General features: G+C 47.6%; 4 protein-coding genes across 4 annotated transcripts; 1 reads left to right on the top strand and 3 right to left on the bottom strand.

Moving 5' to 3' along the window:
- Positions 1-4,062: 4,062 nt before the first annotated feature.
- On the top strand, positions 4,063-4,875 carry BDQ94DRAFT_165842 (endo alpha-1,4 polygalactosaminidase; the record flags this gene model as incomplete). Its single annotated transcript, XM_026770417.1, has 1 exon — positions 4,063-4,875. One exon carries the CDS (start codon positions 4,063-4,065, stop codon positions 4,873-4,875), a length of 813 nt encoding a protein of 270 aa, XP_026631762.1.
- Positions 4,816-5,482, bottom strand: BDQ94DRAFT_134515 (uncharacterized protein). Its single transcript, XM_026764485.1, has one exon. It carries the CDS (start codon positions 5,263-5,265, stop codon positions 5,044-5,046), a length of 222 nt encoding a protein of 73 aa, XP_026631761.1. The 5' UTR covers positions 5,266-5,482; the 3' UTR covers positions 4,816-5,043.
- A 5,785-nt stretch (positions 5,483-11,267) lies between these two features.
- Positions 11,268-11,894, bottom strand: BDQ94DRAFT_165841 (uncharacterized protein; the record flags this gene model as incomplete). The annotated part of the gene is made up of 3 exons (XM_026770416.1): positions 11,268-11,365; positions 11,688-11,793; positions 11,859-11,894. 3 exons carry the CDS (start codon positions 11,892-11,894, stop codon positions 11,268-11,270), a joined length of 240 nt encoding a protein of 79 aa, XP_026631760.1.
- On the bottom strand, positions 11,870-12,174 carry BDQ94DRAFT_134508 (uncharacterized protein). The gene has a single exon (XM_026764484.1). The coding sequence runs from the start codon at positions 12,152-12,154 to the stop codon at positions 11,936-11,938; it is 219 nt and encodes a 72-aa protein (XP_026631759.1). The 5' UTR covers positions 12,155-12,174; the 3' UTR covers positions 11,870-11,935.
- Positions 12,175-15,887: the final 3,713 nt, after the last annotated feature.

Genomic DNA, 15,887 nt, shown 5'->3' with positions numbered 1-15,887 from the left:
CTACCGTGGGAAGCATTCCTACTTAATACTCGGCCTCAACAATAGCAATTACAACTATGGCACTGCCCATGAATGCAAGGCATTAATCCCTGTTTATGTCCTCCGCTTATCGGAAAGACAACCCACCATCTTTCGAAAACAGTTGTTGGATGAATCCATCGCGAAGACTTTTAGGAACATGTATAATTCCCATGGTCAGGACCCGCTAACTTTGTTTGATAATCATTATGATGAGAATATGCAATATCCGAATCCGCGCAGGCCGGAATGGGAGTTTTGAGTTGGGTTGGTTTGTGATCTTCTTCTAGGGAACCTTTAATGTGAATAGAGAATGGTGTTGTCTCATGCAGCTGTGTTGATGCCGGCATCAGACAGTTGCGAACTGTATCTTTTCACCCAGTATATGCAGTCCAGTGGGGAGTAGTCAAACTGACACCCTAAGGCATCCAGCCATATGCAGGATAGGAAGAAAGCCAAGGCCACGCATAACCATGGCACAATCACTCCGTACTGCGTTTGTAGCAGGTTTGTTTGAGCACATGGTGCGGCAGTGTGAGACGAACACCCAACACTTCGACGAGATCCAGTAGCAGTATTTATGCCTCGGAACCCAGCTAGCTTTGTGTCAAAAGGCAACGAATGTAGGCATGTGGCTGGATTTTCAGCAGACTTTAAAAATGGAAACCCCGATATTGAGTGGACCATCAATGGGCCATTGAGAATTGATCATCTATATTGACCACGAGTCTATCATCTCCTCCTTGCAGTCCATATTCGGGTTTCTGCAGAAAGCAACAGCCCCTTATTTCCCTTCCTGGCCAAGACCCGGGGAAAAGGATCCACGGGTGGGGGATCCACTTGGTGATTCCCATTCTTCGTATGCTGTAACACAGTGCGCCCGTTGCCAAGTCTGTGTCTTCTTTGTTTGATGTATATATTTTGAGAGGAGATGTATTAAGAGGATACTAGTATAAGTATCTATATTTTTTCAATAGTAATATTTCATATATATATCTGTATAATTATTGTAGAAGCACAGATAGAGAGATAAGTATGTGGATAACATCCGAGTCAGAACCCAATGATCCGCCGTTTCATAAACTACCGACTAGCCCAGTCGATCATCCAGGCCGGACAACAAAGTAAACCATCTGAACTCACTAACTACTGTGGTAAAGTTTCTAGGACTCGATAATGGAACCGCCTAGACCAACCCCCCTCTTCCCTCCGTCAGGGGGTTGGTTCAACGTTCAACGTAGACAAGTTCGTTCCCAAGCCGGTGTCTCGACTTGATTGCCCGTCAACTAGCTAGTGAGACTAATTAGGGTTGAATAATAAGCCGGGACGAGAATGCCGAAGATACTACCCTTTTTTCCTTCATCCTGGTTTCAGGAGAAAAGTATCTTCTACTTGTTTATACCAAGAATTAGACTAGACTAGTAGACTTAGAGGTGACCCTTTTTGTTGGTACTTTAGGGTGGGGGTGGATATATCAACTACTTTTTTCTTTCTTCTTCTTTTTTTCTTTCCCTTCGATTTGTTCCTGATTCGATTCTGTGCGCAGCTGGTCTGTGATATGATATGATTACAATTATCATCTCTTTCTCTCGTTAATTTGTTCCAAAACTACGGAGTACAATAATATTAACATTAATCAACTATAACAAATGTCGACATCTTCCAACAACCATGATGTTGTCTACCACGTCCATGAATATGACCCTCGCAGCGACTCCACACCAACAGCGACAGAACTCACCATCCAGGCGAGGGTAGGTCTAGCTCTTGGTATCTTAGGTATGAACCATCTGTAACCTCCACCCTATTGCCATCAACCTATCCTAACAACATTAATATTATTAATAATAATAGGAGCAATAATGCTCACCATAATCCTCACAACCCTCATCGTCCTCCGAATACAGCGCGGTCCAAGCATCACTCTCCGGACACTCTTTTCTCGAAAGCCCATTCCACCGAGGGAAGGAGACAGGGGGCGGCTATCATTATCGCCGTCCTCGAATATTCCTCCTTCATCAGATGAAGAATCTCAGCCACCGCCGGCATACACCAACACCCACCCGTTGTCAGAACCGATACCGGGACCAAAAGCAGATAGTATCGCCCAACCACAACAAGCACATCTACCCCCCTCCCTTCGAAAAGAACTCAATCTCCACATCGATACAAGCCATACACCTGCTATTGCTGCTACTGCTACGAAACCTAAACCAACACCCCTCAGGACAATGTCTGATACAGCGATCCTTAGATCATCATCATCTGAGAAGGATAAAGAGGCGCGTTCGACGTTAGAGGTGCAGATCCACCACCACCACCCGTATTACAATCGACTGAGAACGGGGAGCCCTAGGTCACCTGCAGGCAGCGGTAGTGGCAATCGATCAGACAGATTGTGTCCGCCGGACGAGTATGCAGTCCCGCCGGATAGTCCCGACGTGATTGTTTTGCCGTCGCCGAGGGAGTTGCAGAAGTTTAGGATTAATGTTTATCGATAGGATTATATGTTTAGTATGGCATGATGGGGATGGTTTTGGTGTGTTGGATTATTGGGTTGTGACTTGGGCTATGTATATAGTATTCATGTATGTTGATAATGATAATGATGATGAGTACTCATGGGATTTTCATCTGTGGTCTATGGTGTTTGGTGATGGAAGTAGGGATCGATATTGCTCAGTGTCATGGCTTAGTATATCAGCTCTGAAGTGACTGTCACTGACTCAGTTAGTAGTCTTATATCGAGAGCCAAAGTAGTATACTGGATACGTTCCGGTGTTTTGTTTCTTTCAACTACTAGTCTCCAGTCGGTTTGATGATTTCTGTAGAAAACTAGTAAGTAGTAGATCCGTGAGATACCATAATCTAGTCAAGTCATAGTATTCTCAGCACCCCGAACATGAAGTCACACGACGTTTGAGCTGAATATCAATAAAGAGCTAGCCTCAATTGAAATATCACAGATATAAAAGAGCAACAATGAATATCATACGTGTACCTGAAAGGTCCATTCAATGACTTACCATCTCTAATCTTCCCAGACACAATCAAAAAGTCATACAGAGGACATTCTACCCCCCTTTAATTAATTACAATGAATAAGAATCAGGAGAGTAGAGCAGCAGACTAGTACTACATCCTACATATAACATATATGGGTATAGTGGATAGTATTGATTCCCTGTGTGTTGTGTTGGCTTGGCCTGAAACTGCGTAACATTTATACTTTATTCCAGCGGCTATGAAGATCACTCCTCATAATGAATACGGTAGCTAGATCATTGGACAAATTTCCCAACAGCTGACTAGGAGCGGGTATTTAGATTAAGCGTGTACCAATCAGGGATTGGAGATGGGGTGGTCATTCATTGAGAGGTTACACAGGAAGATATCGAGTTAGTGGGTAGTGTTGGATCATCCATGTATGCTATGTTTCAGATTATTCATTGCTACTCACTTTTATGAAGTTTATATTGGCTTGTGAAATGGACTATAAGGGGTATGCTATCGAATAGGCTTGGGTTGTAGTATTCCTATAAGCAGTAATATGTTAGACCTTGCCAAGCTGCGAGCAAGGTCTTGTCTAGTCTGCCTTGACATGACCGACAACTTGAAGGAAAGCGGGTGAACAACCCAGCCAGGCTCTGACTATTCCTACATGCACGACTACCCTCCCACAAGCGGATATATAACTTCAAGTCACTTCCCTATATCAGACATTATTGACTGGTATGCCGCCGGATGGGAGATTCAGGACCACGATAGTTGTAACAGTGATAGTCTAGTCCATGTCTGTGAAGCTGCGTATGTTTCTTTCACCGTGAACAGCATGCACGTGGCGCCATGTGGGGATGCACGTCTAGAGCATCGCGCCGTCTGGTGCGTGAATACTATCATGTCCAGCTTTATAAATGGGGCTGGTGCTCTAAATTATTTTCTTTTGTTTCTCCTCTTCTCACTCATGCACAGTTGTGATTTTCTGTCTTTATCGTTGACTCTGATCACTGAAACTTCTTCAAGATATCCTGTCTGCACGTCATCATGTTCATACTCATTCTCTTCCTCGCCCTACTGGCCCAGGGTCTTACCATTCCCCGCTCACCCACGGGCAACATCTGGCAGCCCAGAGTAGGCGCTTCATGGGACATTGTTCTCTCAACCAACGTGCCCCGTCCTGATCCCACCACTGAAATCTATGACATCGACATGTGGAGCAGCGAGCCCAGTACCGTCGATGCCCTCCACAGACAAAACCACAAAGTGATCTGCTACTTTTCTGCCGGAAGCTACGAGCCGCACAAAAAGGACAGTGCCTCGTTTCCAGAAGAAGCGCTGGGCAATCCCCTCCATGACTGGCCGTCGGAGAGATGGCTGGATGTTCGCCATCCTCAAGTGCGCCGGATCATGGCAGCCCGATTGGACCGAGCACAGAAACTGGGCTGTGATGGTGTTGATCCAGATAATGTTGATGGCTACGGGAACGATAACGGGTTTGGCCTGAAGAAACAGGATTCAGTGAACTATATCAATTGGTTGGCTGGAGAGGCGCATAGTCGCGGCTTGGCTATAGGGCTGAAGAACGCAGGGGACGTCATTCCTGAGGTTCTTGCGAACGTGCAGTGGAGTGTCAATGAAGAGTGTGCGAATAGAAACGAGTGCGATCTGTATGCTTCTATTGCAAGGGCCGGGAAGCCGATTTTTCACATCGAATACCCGAAAGGTAGTGACAGGAATGACAATGAAGATGTCGATCCGGAGGAGAAGAGACGGCACTGCGAATTCTCCAATTCGGGACTGTTTTCAACGGTTCTGAAGAACATCATCCTGGATCGTTGGGTTCAACGGTGTAACTGATACTGTTGTCTGCCATCTTTCGGTGTATTGTGATTTGTTTTCATACCAGCTGAGCTGGGTTGTATTTATGCTGTGCATCCTATCCTCTGTATATGAGGTGCTTAGGAGTTTGCCACCAACAATCTGATATTGTCTGAACCGAAACTTGCATGCTTAGCGGTATGATGTTTACCGCTCTGGAGTAAACATATCATTCGGGTGCCTTGATGGATTAGGTTGATTGCTCCTATTTCGAAGCAGACACCGTATTCTAGTTGTAACAAGATCTTCAGTATCAACACAGCAGTAGCTCATATCTGCCGTCAATACCATGCACAGCATAATACCCTGCAAACCGACTACCTTCTCGTAGAGCCTGGCATTCGTGATGCAATTGGCTCGGCGATACATGCTATAGGCGATCTCCGAACACTATAATGCTTGACGAACATCACATGGATCTGCTGCGACCGTAAATTAATCCTGGTGACTAAGTTTTTTCACGTGCTGTAGAATTGGCAGCCGTTATCATCTAACGCCACCGTTGGAAATGGTATGAGCTCCTTATCTCGCGCACGGCCCTGCAGCTTAGTATGCCGGAACGAACTAAATAGGGTCCAGAACATCTGCTGAGTAGTAAGCGGGATTCAGAAAAGCGGCAGCCTAGAAGAATTATATTTCAGTAATAGCAACCACCGCCACCAAGGTCTTTGATAGCAGTGCGTCGAATCAAGAATTTTCCGATGTAGTCTGCTAGTCATCCGCCAGATACTGACCGTCCTGCACTCAAGACACGCAAAGAGCATGATGTGGCTAGGGTCATAGCACCCCCGCACTAACAAACAAGGAAGAGGCCGTGCATGCTACGCATGTAGGTGTCATGTTGGCGCTAGCTGTTCCAAATGACCTGGCTACCGCGGCTAGCCTAGCCCATGCTAAACTGCCACTCATGTTCGACATTGCTGCAGATACGAACAGACGTGCTGGATTTAGGGCGACACAGTAGGCCCTGCTTCAGTGCTATCGCTGCATAGCGTACTGCTGGAGACTAGAATGGAGCTCGGGCCTGACTTGCCAAGTCGATGCTTAGCGAGGTGTGCTTGACACATGCTGGCAGATGCAGCTACCCCCGCCCCAACTGACATGGGGAGATAGCATGGAGACCTGGTTGCATGAGCAGGCAAAGAAAGTACTGCTCAAGCACAACCTGGGTCTAAGCGCATTAGACGCATGACAGACTTATGGACGAATTGTATCGAAGAAGGTCGCAGATCTGTGGGTGTTTCATCGCGTAAGATAGACCTGTAGGCAAGATCTGCATCAGCTGTATTCTTCAGTAAGTATCAGTAAGTGAGATGAGCCGTTTGTCCGATAATTTACTCCATACTGATCATCATCCAAAGAGGTCCTCGCACACTCACACTGGTGGGATGTTTACACCTAGTGGTCTGGCTGGTTGACAAACTTACCTTCACTGTCTTTCACATGCCATTATGCCTCGTAGACTGCGTGAAGGATTTTTAATGCAATGGACACCTATCTTAGAAGAACGCTCTCAGACCACCTGCTGGTTCTGAATCGCCAAACTTTCCAGGCTAGCCATAACAGACGTAAAGGCAAGATAGCTTCGAGCAGTCGAAATTTGACGGCTAGAATGCTTCCTGAACTGTAACCTTGACGACCCAGTTGATGAAACTGTTGTCGGAACGGACTGGAAGGATCGGGCTGCATGCGAAGGATGAGTAGAAGAGATGTAGCCGTGAAGTAGTCAGTCATCCCAGATCAGCTGACGCCAGTTCTTCAAGCCAGATGTTGTGTGCTCTTTGACGACATATTGGGTGAGTCCCCTCCAGTAGCCCACTCAGACTATACTTCTGCACCTATGGCACATAGTGAGAAGAAGACAGGCAACATGCCTCTATATTTGATTGCGTGGTGCTAAGTGCTGATCTGACCAAACCTGAAACTTCATGACGGATCTACATATCGCTAGTCTCACTGTAGTGAACACTATAGTGGATACTACACAAACATAGGACCGAGAACTCCGAGCCATCCCTGCCATCTTATTGCTATGTTTCAGCTACTCAAGATCCACCCTTCACAGCCACCGATAGTCCGGATGAGTATATATCCACCTTATCCTACCTAAATATCCTACCCAGACTTTACCTGATACTATACCCGGCTGCTTGACGCCAACGGTCGCAGATCCCCCTGAATGACCCAATTGCCGTTAAGCCACTACTCATTGTTTGTTACGCCAGGAAGCTTGACTTCGGTAATGCACTCGGCAGTCAGCTATGGATAAGCGTTGGCCCAATCACCTGTCATGATACCTAGCATGACCGTTGTGGCGCATCGACAAGCTTTAGAAGCAGCTCACTCGTGACGAGAGATCGCAATAGGACAAGCATGGAAACTTCCACGCACGTCATAGACGCAGTCCTGGCCTCAAGCAAGGGATGTAGAAGTCCGTCATATGTTCCCTGTAGTCAATGTCTTTATGCATGCCAAGTATCTCCGAAGCTACTTACTGGCTGTTCCCTTTCAGTGTCCCGGATAGATGGAAGGTCTTCCCTATCGGCCTGGTTGAGATAAGAGAAGAGGAGTCCCGGAGTCGACCTACAATAGTAGCATACCGCATGACGGGTAAGCCGGTATTGATCGCATTATCATGTACTCTCTAGCGTAGGAGACATCACCGAGTAAGGCCAAGGTGACAAGCACATTGCTGGGATATGGGAATTACCATCAGCGAATCAAGTCCAGCAAAAGGACCTTAATTTGCTCAACAAATTCCAAATATGTGCTAGATAATGGACTTGACAAAATCTCGGGCAATCAATCAACACCCAACTCCGAGAGAGCTCGATGATTCGTCGATGAATCAGGGGTCCAATGGGGTAACCGATGGCGAAAGCAGCAGTAGCAGCCGGTCCGACCCCTGCCATGACCGTTAGTTAATCAATGCAGAGATAAGCAGGCAGACGAGGAATTGGACAGTGCTAGACTAACGGAACTACTAGAACGTTAGCAGAAGAACAGCTTCCCGCCTAGTCATGTAGTCTAATATATGTTGACTCCCGGCGGAAACTGGACCAGTAATGGACAATGGCGCACCCTGCTGGCTCCACAGGCGATAGCTGGAAAGAAGCCAACGCCCACCTGCAAAGGACCAAGTGCAGTGGCCGATGCACTTTAGCAGAAAGCCCCGGAGGAGTCCGTAGGCTTGATAGTCGTTGCCAAGCGTGCTTGATTAAAGAGCCAAGACTATCATCGGTCGGATAGATCGTGGCGATGCATGAGATGACATGATTTCTGGCTCGGATTCGGCCCGGACTGCTCGTGCCTCGGAGCCTTGGTACAGAATGGAATGTGATCCGTGGCTGCAATTGCTGGGATGGACCCGGAGTGGCTGGATGTTGAAGCGGAGAACGGGAGAAAAGACATTTGATCTGCTTTGTCGCATCCTTTGATAGCAGTGGCTCTATTCGAGAGGGGATTGGGCGGAAGGCCAAGTGCTTCCGCCTACCAAGTCGAGATGTCTGGAGTCATCAGAGGTCCAGTTTTAGGACTCACATCTGAAGTGGGGATGGATTGCTATGGCTGGTGGATTCCAGCCCCTTCCACCAGCTCGGATAGTACTGTTCTTGGTTAGTGGCCTTGACCACCAACTAGAATTGTTCTGTTGGATTGAGACCCGGGGTGACGACTACCCGATCCAAGGTGAAAGTGAAGCTCGGGTAAAGAGAAGAAGGGTCTCGCCCTCGGTGTGTTCCTTGAGATGATGTAAGTGGGAGGGAGACTGACGAGACAGGCGACAGCTGAACTAACGGGATGCAGATAAGAATCCTTTCATAAATACGGGTATTATTTCAACAGTATAAGTAGTTTAGTGCTATTATGCGCCTTACGTGGCTTTTAAGATCTAGGGCCACGGTCTGTAAGCCGGGCCCTGCAAGGTCTTCTGTCCGTCGTTGCGCGCCATTTACTACTACTGACATAATGAAGAGGAAATGGGAAGAACGAGACGAAGACGGTAAAATTCTCCAGCAATCACCGCCGCACTATAGCAATTGGGTAAGTGTGTGGCAGTATCAGATGCAATTACCCAAGCGAACCACCAGGCTTGGGCAGTTGAAGGTACTTTGATCGGTACTTTCCCCGGGAGCCGTTAAATTCCCGTCGAACGTCTTGGCTATTTATTCTGTAATAATGGACGTAATATTATTGCCATGCTCTAACTAGATCCTTTTTTTTCTCGGGTCGATGTTTGCTTCGCATTCTATCTGCCTCCCTCCCCTCTCATTTTCCTTCCCCCCACTGTATTCCTTCGCGGTGCGTTTCAGCCAGACACGATGGGAGCGCCGTGCCGACTGGGGCCAAGCCTGTCCGGCAACCTTATCGACCTTCGACGACGAGCGAAGATGACGGACAGACTTAAGAACGCATGTAGACTCCCCCGCCCCCTCAATACCCGTCGGATAATTCCTTGCCGTTGGATCCAGGGTGATTGGGGAACTGCACCGGCGACGCGTCCCTCAGAGAATGTTTCTTTTGCCGAGAGGGAGCAGCATCCACATCGGGTGGATAGATAGAGAGCTAGACGGTTGGATGGGCAGGGCGAGTCCCGTTAACATTAAAGTACCGTGGCACGGCTCAGAAGTTAAAATAATATTACCGACTCCCAACTATAATAACAGACTTCCAGCCCGCCTTACCCCCAAGACCTTCCGGCCATCTTGAAGCAAACAATCAATTTTCTAGGACCCAGTGCAGTATGAGGTCATACTTGCATGGGTGAACTACCGGCTCTGCTTGCTTGCCTCTACCCCCGATGCTTGCTCTACTTTGTATCTTCTCCGGTCTAGGAAAGTCATGCCATGGTGGCCCTGATAGGCCTCCTACTCATTCCGGTAATCAAGCCGCGGTCCAGCCCATATTTGTTTTCGGAAGATAATCTATAGGTTCGGAACAGACGTGGGGAGAAATTCGGAAGTCGAGGGCGGTCTTGACACCGAAAGACTGTTAGGAATTAGGAGATGCAGCTGACTGGGTATCCTCCGCGCTCGTCTCGAGAATCCCCCATATCTGCGATATGAGTGGTGGACGGACAACGGAGTTATGCCGGACTCCCTGGTTTGCGTCCTATGATAGAGAGCATAGGGCATTCTAGGGACGGGAGTTGAACAAAGAAGGGAAAATGGGAAATGGGGGGAACACAGAACAAAGGGCAGGGGAGGGGTTGGGAGGGGGAGGGGAAACAAAGGAAAGGAAAAGAGGAAAAAGAAAAAAAGAAAAAAGAAAAAAAAAGGAAAAAAAAAAAAAGAAAAAAAAAAAAAAAAAAAAAAAAGAAAAAAAAAAAAAAAAAAAAAAAAAAAAAAAAGAAAAAAAAAAAAAGTAAGATATTGAAAAAACCATAAGAGAATTAAAAATTGAAAAGAAAAGTGAAAGCGCGGAAAGGAAGTGAAAGTGGAGAGCGAGGGGGGTGGTAAATCGAATAAAGAAATAAATAGAATTGTAGGAAAAGAAAAAGTAACAATCAAATTGCGAGATTCTATGGATTGAAAGACTCCAAAAAATGGAAAAGAAAAAGGAAAACAAATTCTTGGTTCAGAAAATTTTTAGAAGGATTATCCCAGTCAAGCTGAAATAATAGTTGTTTAGGTCATACAGCAGCAGGAATGGAAACGATGTGATCGACAACCCTTCACAAACTGTTTGTTCGATCTTGTCACGACGTCTGAAAGTACTATGCTGCCACTTGGCTAGTTGTCGAGGCGTCCACGCCTAATCGTGAGTAGCACGAAATTGTGCATCCGTTTTGATCCGTCTCGACCCTCCCACCTTGTTGTTCCTCGCTGGGGTACATGCAAGGTACTAATCAATTCCCCTCTGTAGAGTGAAGTAGGAACACACGCTGGCTCTGGTCCCTGGGTTGGCTGAGGTCCTAATGGGTGTTTGGTTGTTGCTCCGCAGTCTCCGTCCGAGCCGCTGGTTCCTCTCCTGTCTCGTCTTTGTAGCATGACTGCCTGGAAATGTCGAACCGACCGTACTACTCCGTATACGGAGCAAGGCAGGAATAGTGGCCTGCGACCGCCTGCATGCCCTGCAGCAAATGCATCATCGGCCCGAGAGTAAGTTCTGTGTTGGAAGGAAATCCATGCACACTAGCCCTTATAGGTGGGCTGAGGCAGAGAAAAGGGTTCCTTTAGCACCGCTCGGCGACCAGTGATTCGTCGAGACACAAATTATTCTCACCAGCTCATGACAAATTGCGGTAGCCGACCACGATAGTCGTTGGGACTGCGGGAATATCAATGGCTGCGGCCCAAAAATTCCCACCATCTCCACCCGAGACAATGTTGGTTAGCAATCTGGCATCTCCACCATCTCATGCAATATTCTGATTAGCGCCAGTCGTGCGTGCCGGCAAATGTGTAACCACGGTCTGTCACGGATGCAGGCCGCTCGAGGACCACATTGGTCTGGAGATGGGATGTACCGACTAGCGTGGAGTTTGTCGTCATTGTTTCTCTGTCTGCCCTCCCCTCCCCTCCGTTGCCAAAGAGATACATGTTTTTCTTTTTGGAATGATCTACTGCTGTTTGTTTGACGGAAAGTTGAAGCAGCCAGTGGAGAAATGCATTCCAGCCGCTTTCGCATTTGCTTGTATTGGCGAGCGTGAACTGCAAACGTCACATAGTCCCGGTGAGAACCTTGAAATCGGTGCAACCCCCCTCGCAACGTCTGCGGAGGTGGAGGAAGAAAGGCAATAGCCTGGGGTGCTAAAAAACCACCCGCCCGGCTAGAGGGCCACTGGAGCTCACCTTTCGGCCGGTCGCTGTCGAGGCGGAGGAGCACAGACTCCATCTGTCCCCCCAGTAGGTGCAGGACGATACCTTCTTGGCAGGCAACGGGCTGCGTTGCAGGCCTCTGCGTCAGAGTCCATGGTGAGTTGATAACTAGCTAGCTGTCCCTAGCGCCCCCAATTTGGACACCTTGCGAGCAGGACAACCTGAACCCGCACAGGTCATGGCGGGTCTTGTGTAGCGTCTCGACAACTCTTCCGCTACTCTTACTCGCCCGTGGTTTCTGTATCCGGAGCAAATGGTTTCATCTGTTCTTTCAAAAGTTCCGAGCGAAGAAGCACATGTGCAGAACATGTGATGCCCTCTGTGGTTTCTGTGCGATTTCTAGATCGGCGCAGTATTCTCCTTCTGCGAATCCCGACGGCCACGACAGATGGGTACGTCGCCTTGCTCTTTGGTTTGCAGCAAAGGAAAACAAGCTTCATTGTTGGAATCAAGCAACACGGTAAGTGTTCAAAGAGAAGGATGGGAGTAAAAAAAATGAGATAAAAGACACGAAAAGTAAGGTATTAATAAAAGCAATCTATCAAACCAGACACTCTTTTTGGACTCCTCCAAGCGCCATGCATATAACGGTACCCAAATCCGCAGATCATAACCCGGGCTTGGCCTTTTAAGGGCCTTGATATCAGTAATGAGTAAGACAAGCAAGAAATGAAAGTACAGGATCAACGATATGTGCACAGGAGAAGCGAAAATAACATGAAAATCCGCAAAGCGGGATCGTATAGAAGGCATAATAAGCCGGAGTTAAGATGGAAGACATGAAGGCGTCGTAATGAAGAGTGTAGCGTCAGGTAGGCTCCGATATAGTCCCCGGAGGTAATGAAGCCAAGATGCGCCTGCTTGGATTGGGAAGAGGACCGTCGCTCCAGGCCAAAAAAGGAAGGTCGCACTGTCGTTGCCGCTCGCGATTGATTCATGGTTGATGCCATTCATTGACGACAGAGCATACACTTCCCAACCACCACAATGAACCTGTCATGCGGACTCTCTGAGCATTTGGTGTCTTTGGCTCCATCGACTGACGTCCGGATGAAATGTGCAGCCGGGTCACGACAGGAACTGTAGATGTAATAGTTTTTAAAATAATTGCACATGTTCCTCAAGTTTCGATTTCAACGGGCCAGGAAACGCAGTGCAATGATGATGAATGCAGTCGATTGAGCTTCGATCAGACAGAGGCGCTTTGCTGTATGCGGGGAGGCCAAACAAGAGTTTCGGACTGGACGAGGATGTGAAGCAGTGGAAGGATTTAGAATTTATCTGGAGCATTGACAAAGGCTCGTGCTTGACAGTTTCTCAAGAAGCTGTTGTCGACCTTCAAAAATTGACCTGGACCTGGAATAATATATCCCACTTCATGGTGGGCAGTAGTAGGGCCTGTCATGCAAGCACCAGGGATAGGAATTTAAGGCCCATCACAAGCCCCGTTGCAGCAAGGTTAAACAGGGGGAACGAAAGAAAAAAGAAAAAATAATAATAAAAAAAAGAGCCAAATACAATTTAATTTCAAAAATAATTATTCTTTAATTATTCTTTTTTTTCTGCTCTCCCCAATAAGAAAATAGGAAAGGATAAAAACAATCAAAAAATACAAATTAAAATGAAAATGCCAAAGGTGTGCCCAACAAAATCAATTTAGGTTCTCATCTATTCCCTTTTCTTTTTTTTTAATCAATTCCAACCTTTTATTATAGACCCGCTCCACGAACCTCAGGGCCGTTGAAGCCGTCCGGAGCAAACCTTGAGTACCGCAAGTCCCTGTCCCGATGCGGGTCCGAATCCATTGAAAGCGCATCAATCTCCTTTAAGGAGAACCATGTTGTCGCAACTACAAACTTTGAAGGAGCACCGGCGGATACCGTTCCACCGCGATGCGAAGCCCCATCTGCCGCGGATTGATCGGGTCAATGGGAGATCGACACGGTCCCTCGCAGCCGTTGATGCTTCACTTGCACGTGGCGCTAACTAGGATCTTCATGCATAGGTACTGGTGAGACTTTAGGGGAAAAAAAAAAAATCATAATTCTTTGCTTGGGCCTCAGTCAGAAATAGGGCCCTGCAAACACGAAGGGGCTGTGAATCTGTTCGGTCTGCAAAAATCTAAGCCCGTGCTTCAACAGAACCCGTTCCAGGGAGTCGCTCCAATTGGCTAACAGAGATAGCCTCTACTCATCCCGGGATAGCCAGATAGATGCATTAGCCAATATCGGGTATGGGGAAAATCGTAAGTTAGTTCGTCAGAATAGTGGATCATCATTGGGCAATGCGGAATATCATGGTGCCTGGCCCGTCCTGCTGCTTTGGATTGACTGACGTCTTTAATTCCCTTTCACTGTTACATCGATCAACCTGCAACTGCTTGTCCTATTGTCAGCTCCATCCCATTAATAACTTTATCCACAAGGTAATTTCACAGCATGGTGCCACCACCATCACTATGTAGCTCCGACCAGATGTCCGACTAGACTCGGCCACATGTGGCGGCAGTGCAGGCCTAGCGATACGGCGGAAGCCTGGAAAGGAATGTTCTCAGTCAGAGGGAACCTTGCGCCAGCCTACAGGAAGTCCAACATTAACCAAGACCAATTGCAATTGGAGAGAAGGCCAAGAGACCACCCATGCAGAGGACTCGCAATCACCATAGTGCTGCTTTTTGGTACAGCCCTGATAAGCTTTCAATTCGAAATTTGCTACCCTTGCTCGATGGGTAATCAGAATGGCCGCTGCACCGAACTCACGCCGGTTTGCCGTTAATTGTTGGTATCGTATGCGTAAGCTTCCGGGAGATCGGGGAGCAACGGTGCCAAGAACATAGTGGGATCCTTCTCACCTCAGTTATTGGCGTTGGTAATTCGCTATTCATTGCTGGCAGGTGAGAAACAACAAGACTATCATGGAAGGATCGGGTGCTCTCCGTAGGCACACAAGTAGGGAACAAGTGCCCACTCAGATGGTCCCATATGCAGAGAGTCTCGGCCCATTGCCAAACGGGTATGAACCTAGTTAAGCGGTTAGCGGGAGACTGTTATCGGCAAAGGGGTGTGAGGTATTTTCCCCCTACCTTTTTCTTTGCTTTTTTTGTTCCCCCAATTTCTTTATTTCCCTTTATACAGATCTACCATCAATCCAGGGAGGCGTTGGCAAGTGTTTTGGGTCAAGCAATCGAATTTCACCCATTAGACCAGGGTACAAGCGGCGAAAGAATCGACTTTCCTGTCCTCGGCAAATGTGATTCGATGTGTCGCCTGCCTTACGTGACCGGGACAGAGCAAGGTGGTAGTTTGCTTGCCGGGGGGAAGCCGGGACGGAGCATGAATAGATTAACCCAGTGTGAACCCAAATGAAAGGTAACAAGACCCATTTGAACGGAGTGTAGAGCAGCACCTGTGAAAGGGAACTATGGCATTAGTGACTAGTGAGACATTGAGAGGGCCGAAGGGGCCGCAATAGGTGTCCGCCTAACGATGATGGGGAGCTTGATCCAAGCCCGAGATAGGATGGTGTGCGGGGCTAAAAGGAGTTCCCTGGTGGTTTGCGAGTCAGAACCACGGCGCATCGTTGACAGCGTTCCGGCAAGAGGTCCAAGCTCGGCATTTCCCGAGTTGGACTTCGGAGGTTAGGCGGGGAGGAGGATGAGGAGGGGCCATGCATCGCACTCAATATTTTTTTTTTTTTTTTTTTTTTCCCTTCCTTCTTTTTCCAACAGTAACTCTTTTTCGTTCACTCAATCACTCTCACTCGCTATATCCTCCACCTAGTATAATCCCGACTCTCTCCCCTCATTTCCTCACCCTGGTCAATAATACCGCGGGGATGCCGGGATTGTTGCCTGGCACCATTTAACCCATATTTCGGCTAATGAAAAGAAGGGAGAATCTGAAGTACCCTGCGATCTTCCCGAGATGCTCACAGAAGGACTTTCTGAAATCAAGGGGCCGTGTATCGAAGAGTGGGCCATATGTACTACATGTACCTACAGACAAACTACTGCTACTGACTTATGCATCTAACTGGGGTCTACTTCCTACTTTAGTACTACTACTGCCCCATACAACCCGCGGACCATATCCTCGATCGCTTCACTTACAGTACTCTATACCAGCCACAGAAGTACGAACGGAGGCCATAAAGGAAACGGACAAACGCCGAATT

The sequence above is a fragment of the Aspergillus welwitschiae genome, assembly GCF_003344945.1.
Source record: "Aspergillus welwitschiae strain CBS 139.54b unplaced genomic scaffold BDQ94scaffold_2, whole genome shotgun sequence".
Taxonomy (NCBI): domain Eukaryota; kingdom Fungi; phylum Ascomycota; class Eurotiomycetes; order Eurotiales; family Aspergillaceae; genus Aspergillus; species Aspergillus welwitschiae.
Note: the sequence above shows the minus strand (reverse complement) of the source record. Positions and strands in the feature narration are given on the sequence as shown.

What these genes read in the sequence shown, in the direction of transcription:
- BDQ94DRAFT_134508 (XM_026764484.1), bottom strand. Translation starts at nt 12,154, where the DNA reads ATGAAGCTTGTTTTCCTTTGCTGCAAACCAAAGAGCAAGGCGACGTAC.
- BDQ94DRAFT_134515 (XM_026764485.1), bottom strand. Translation starts at nt 5,265, where the DNA reads ATGTATCGCCGAGCCAATTGCATCACGAATGCCAGGCTCTACGAGAAG.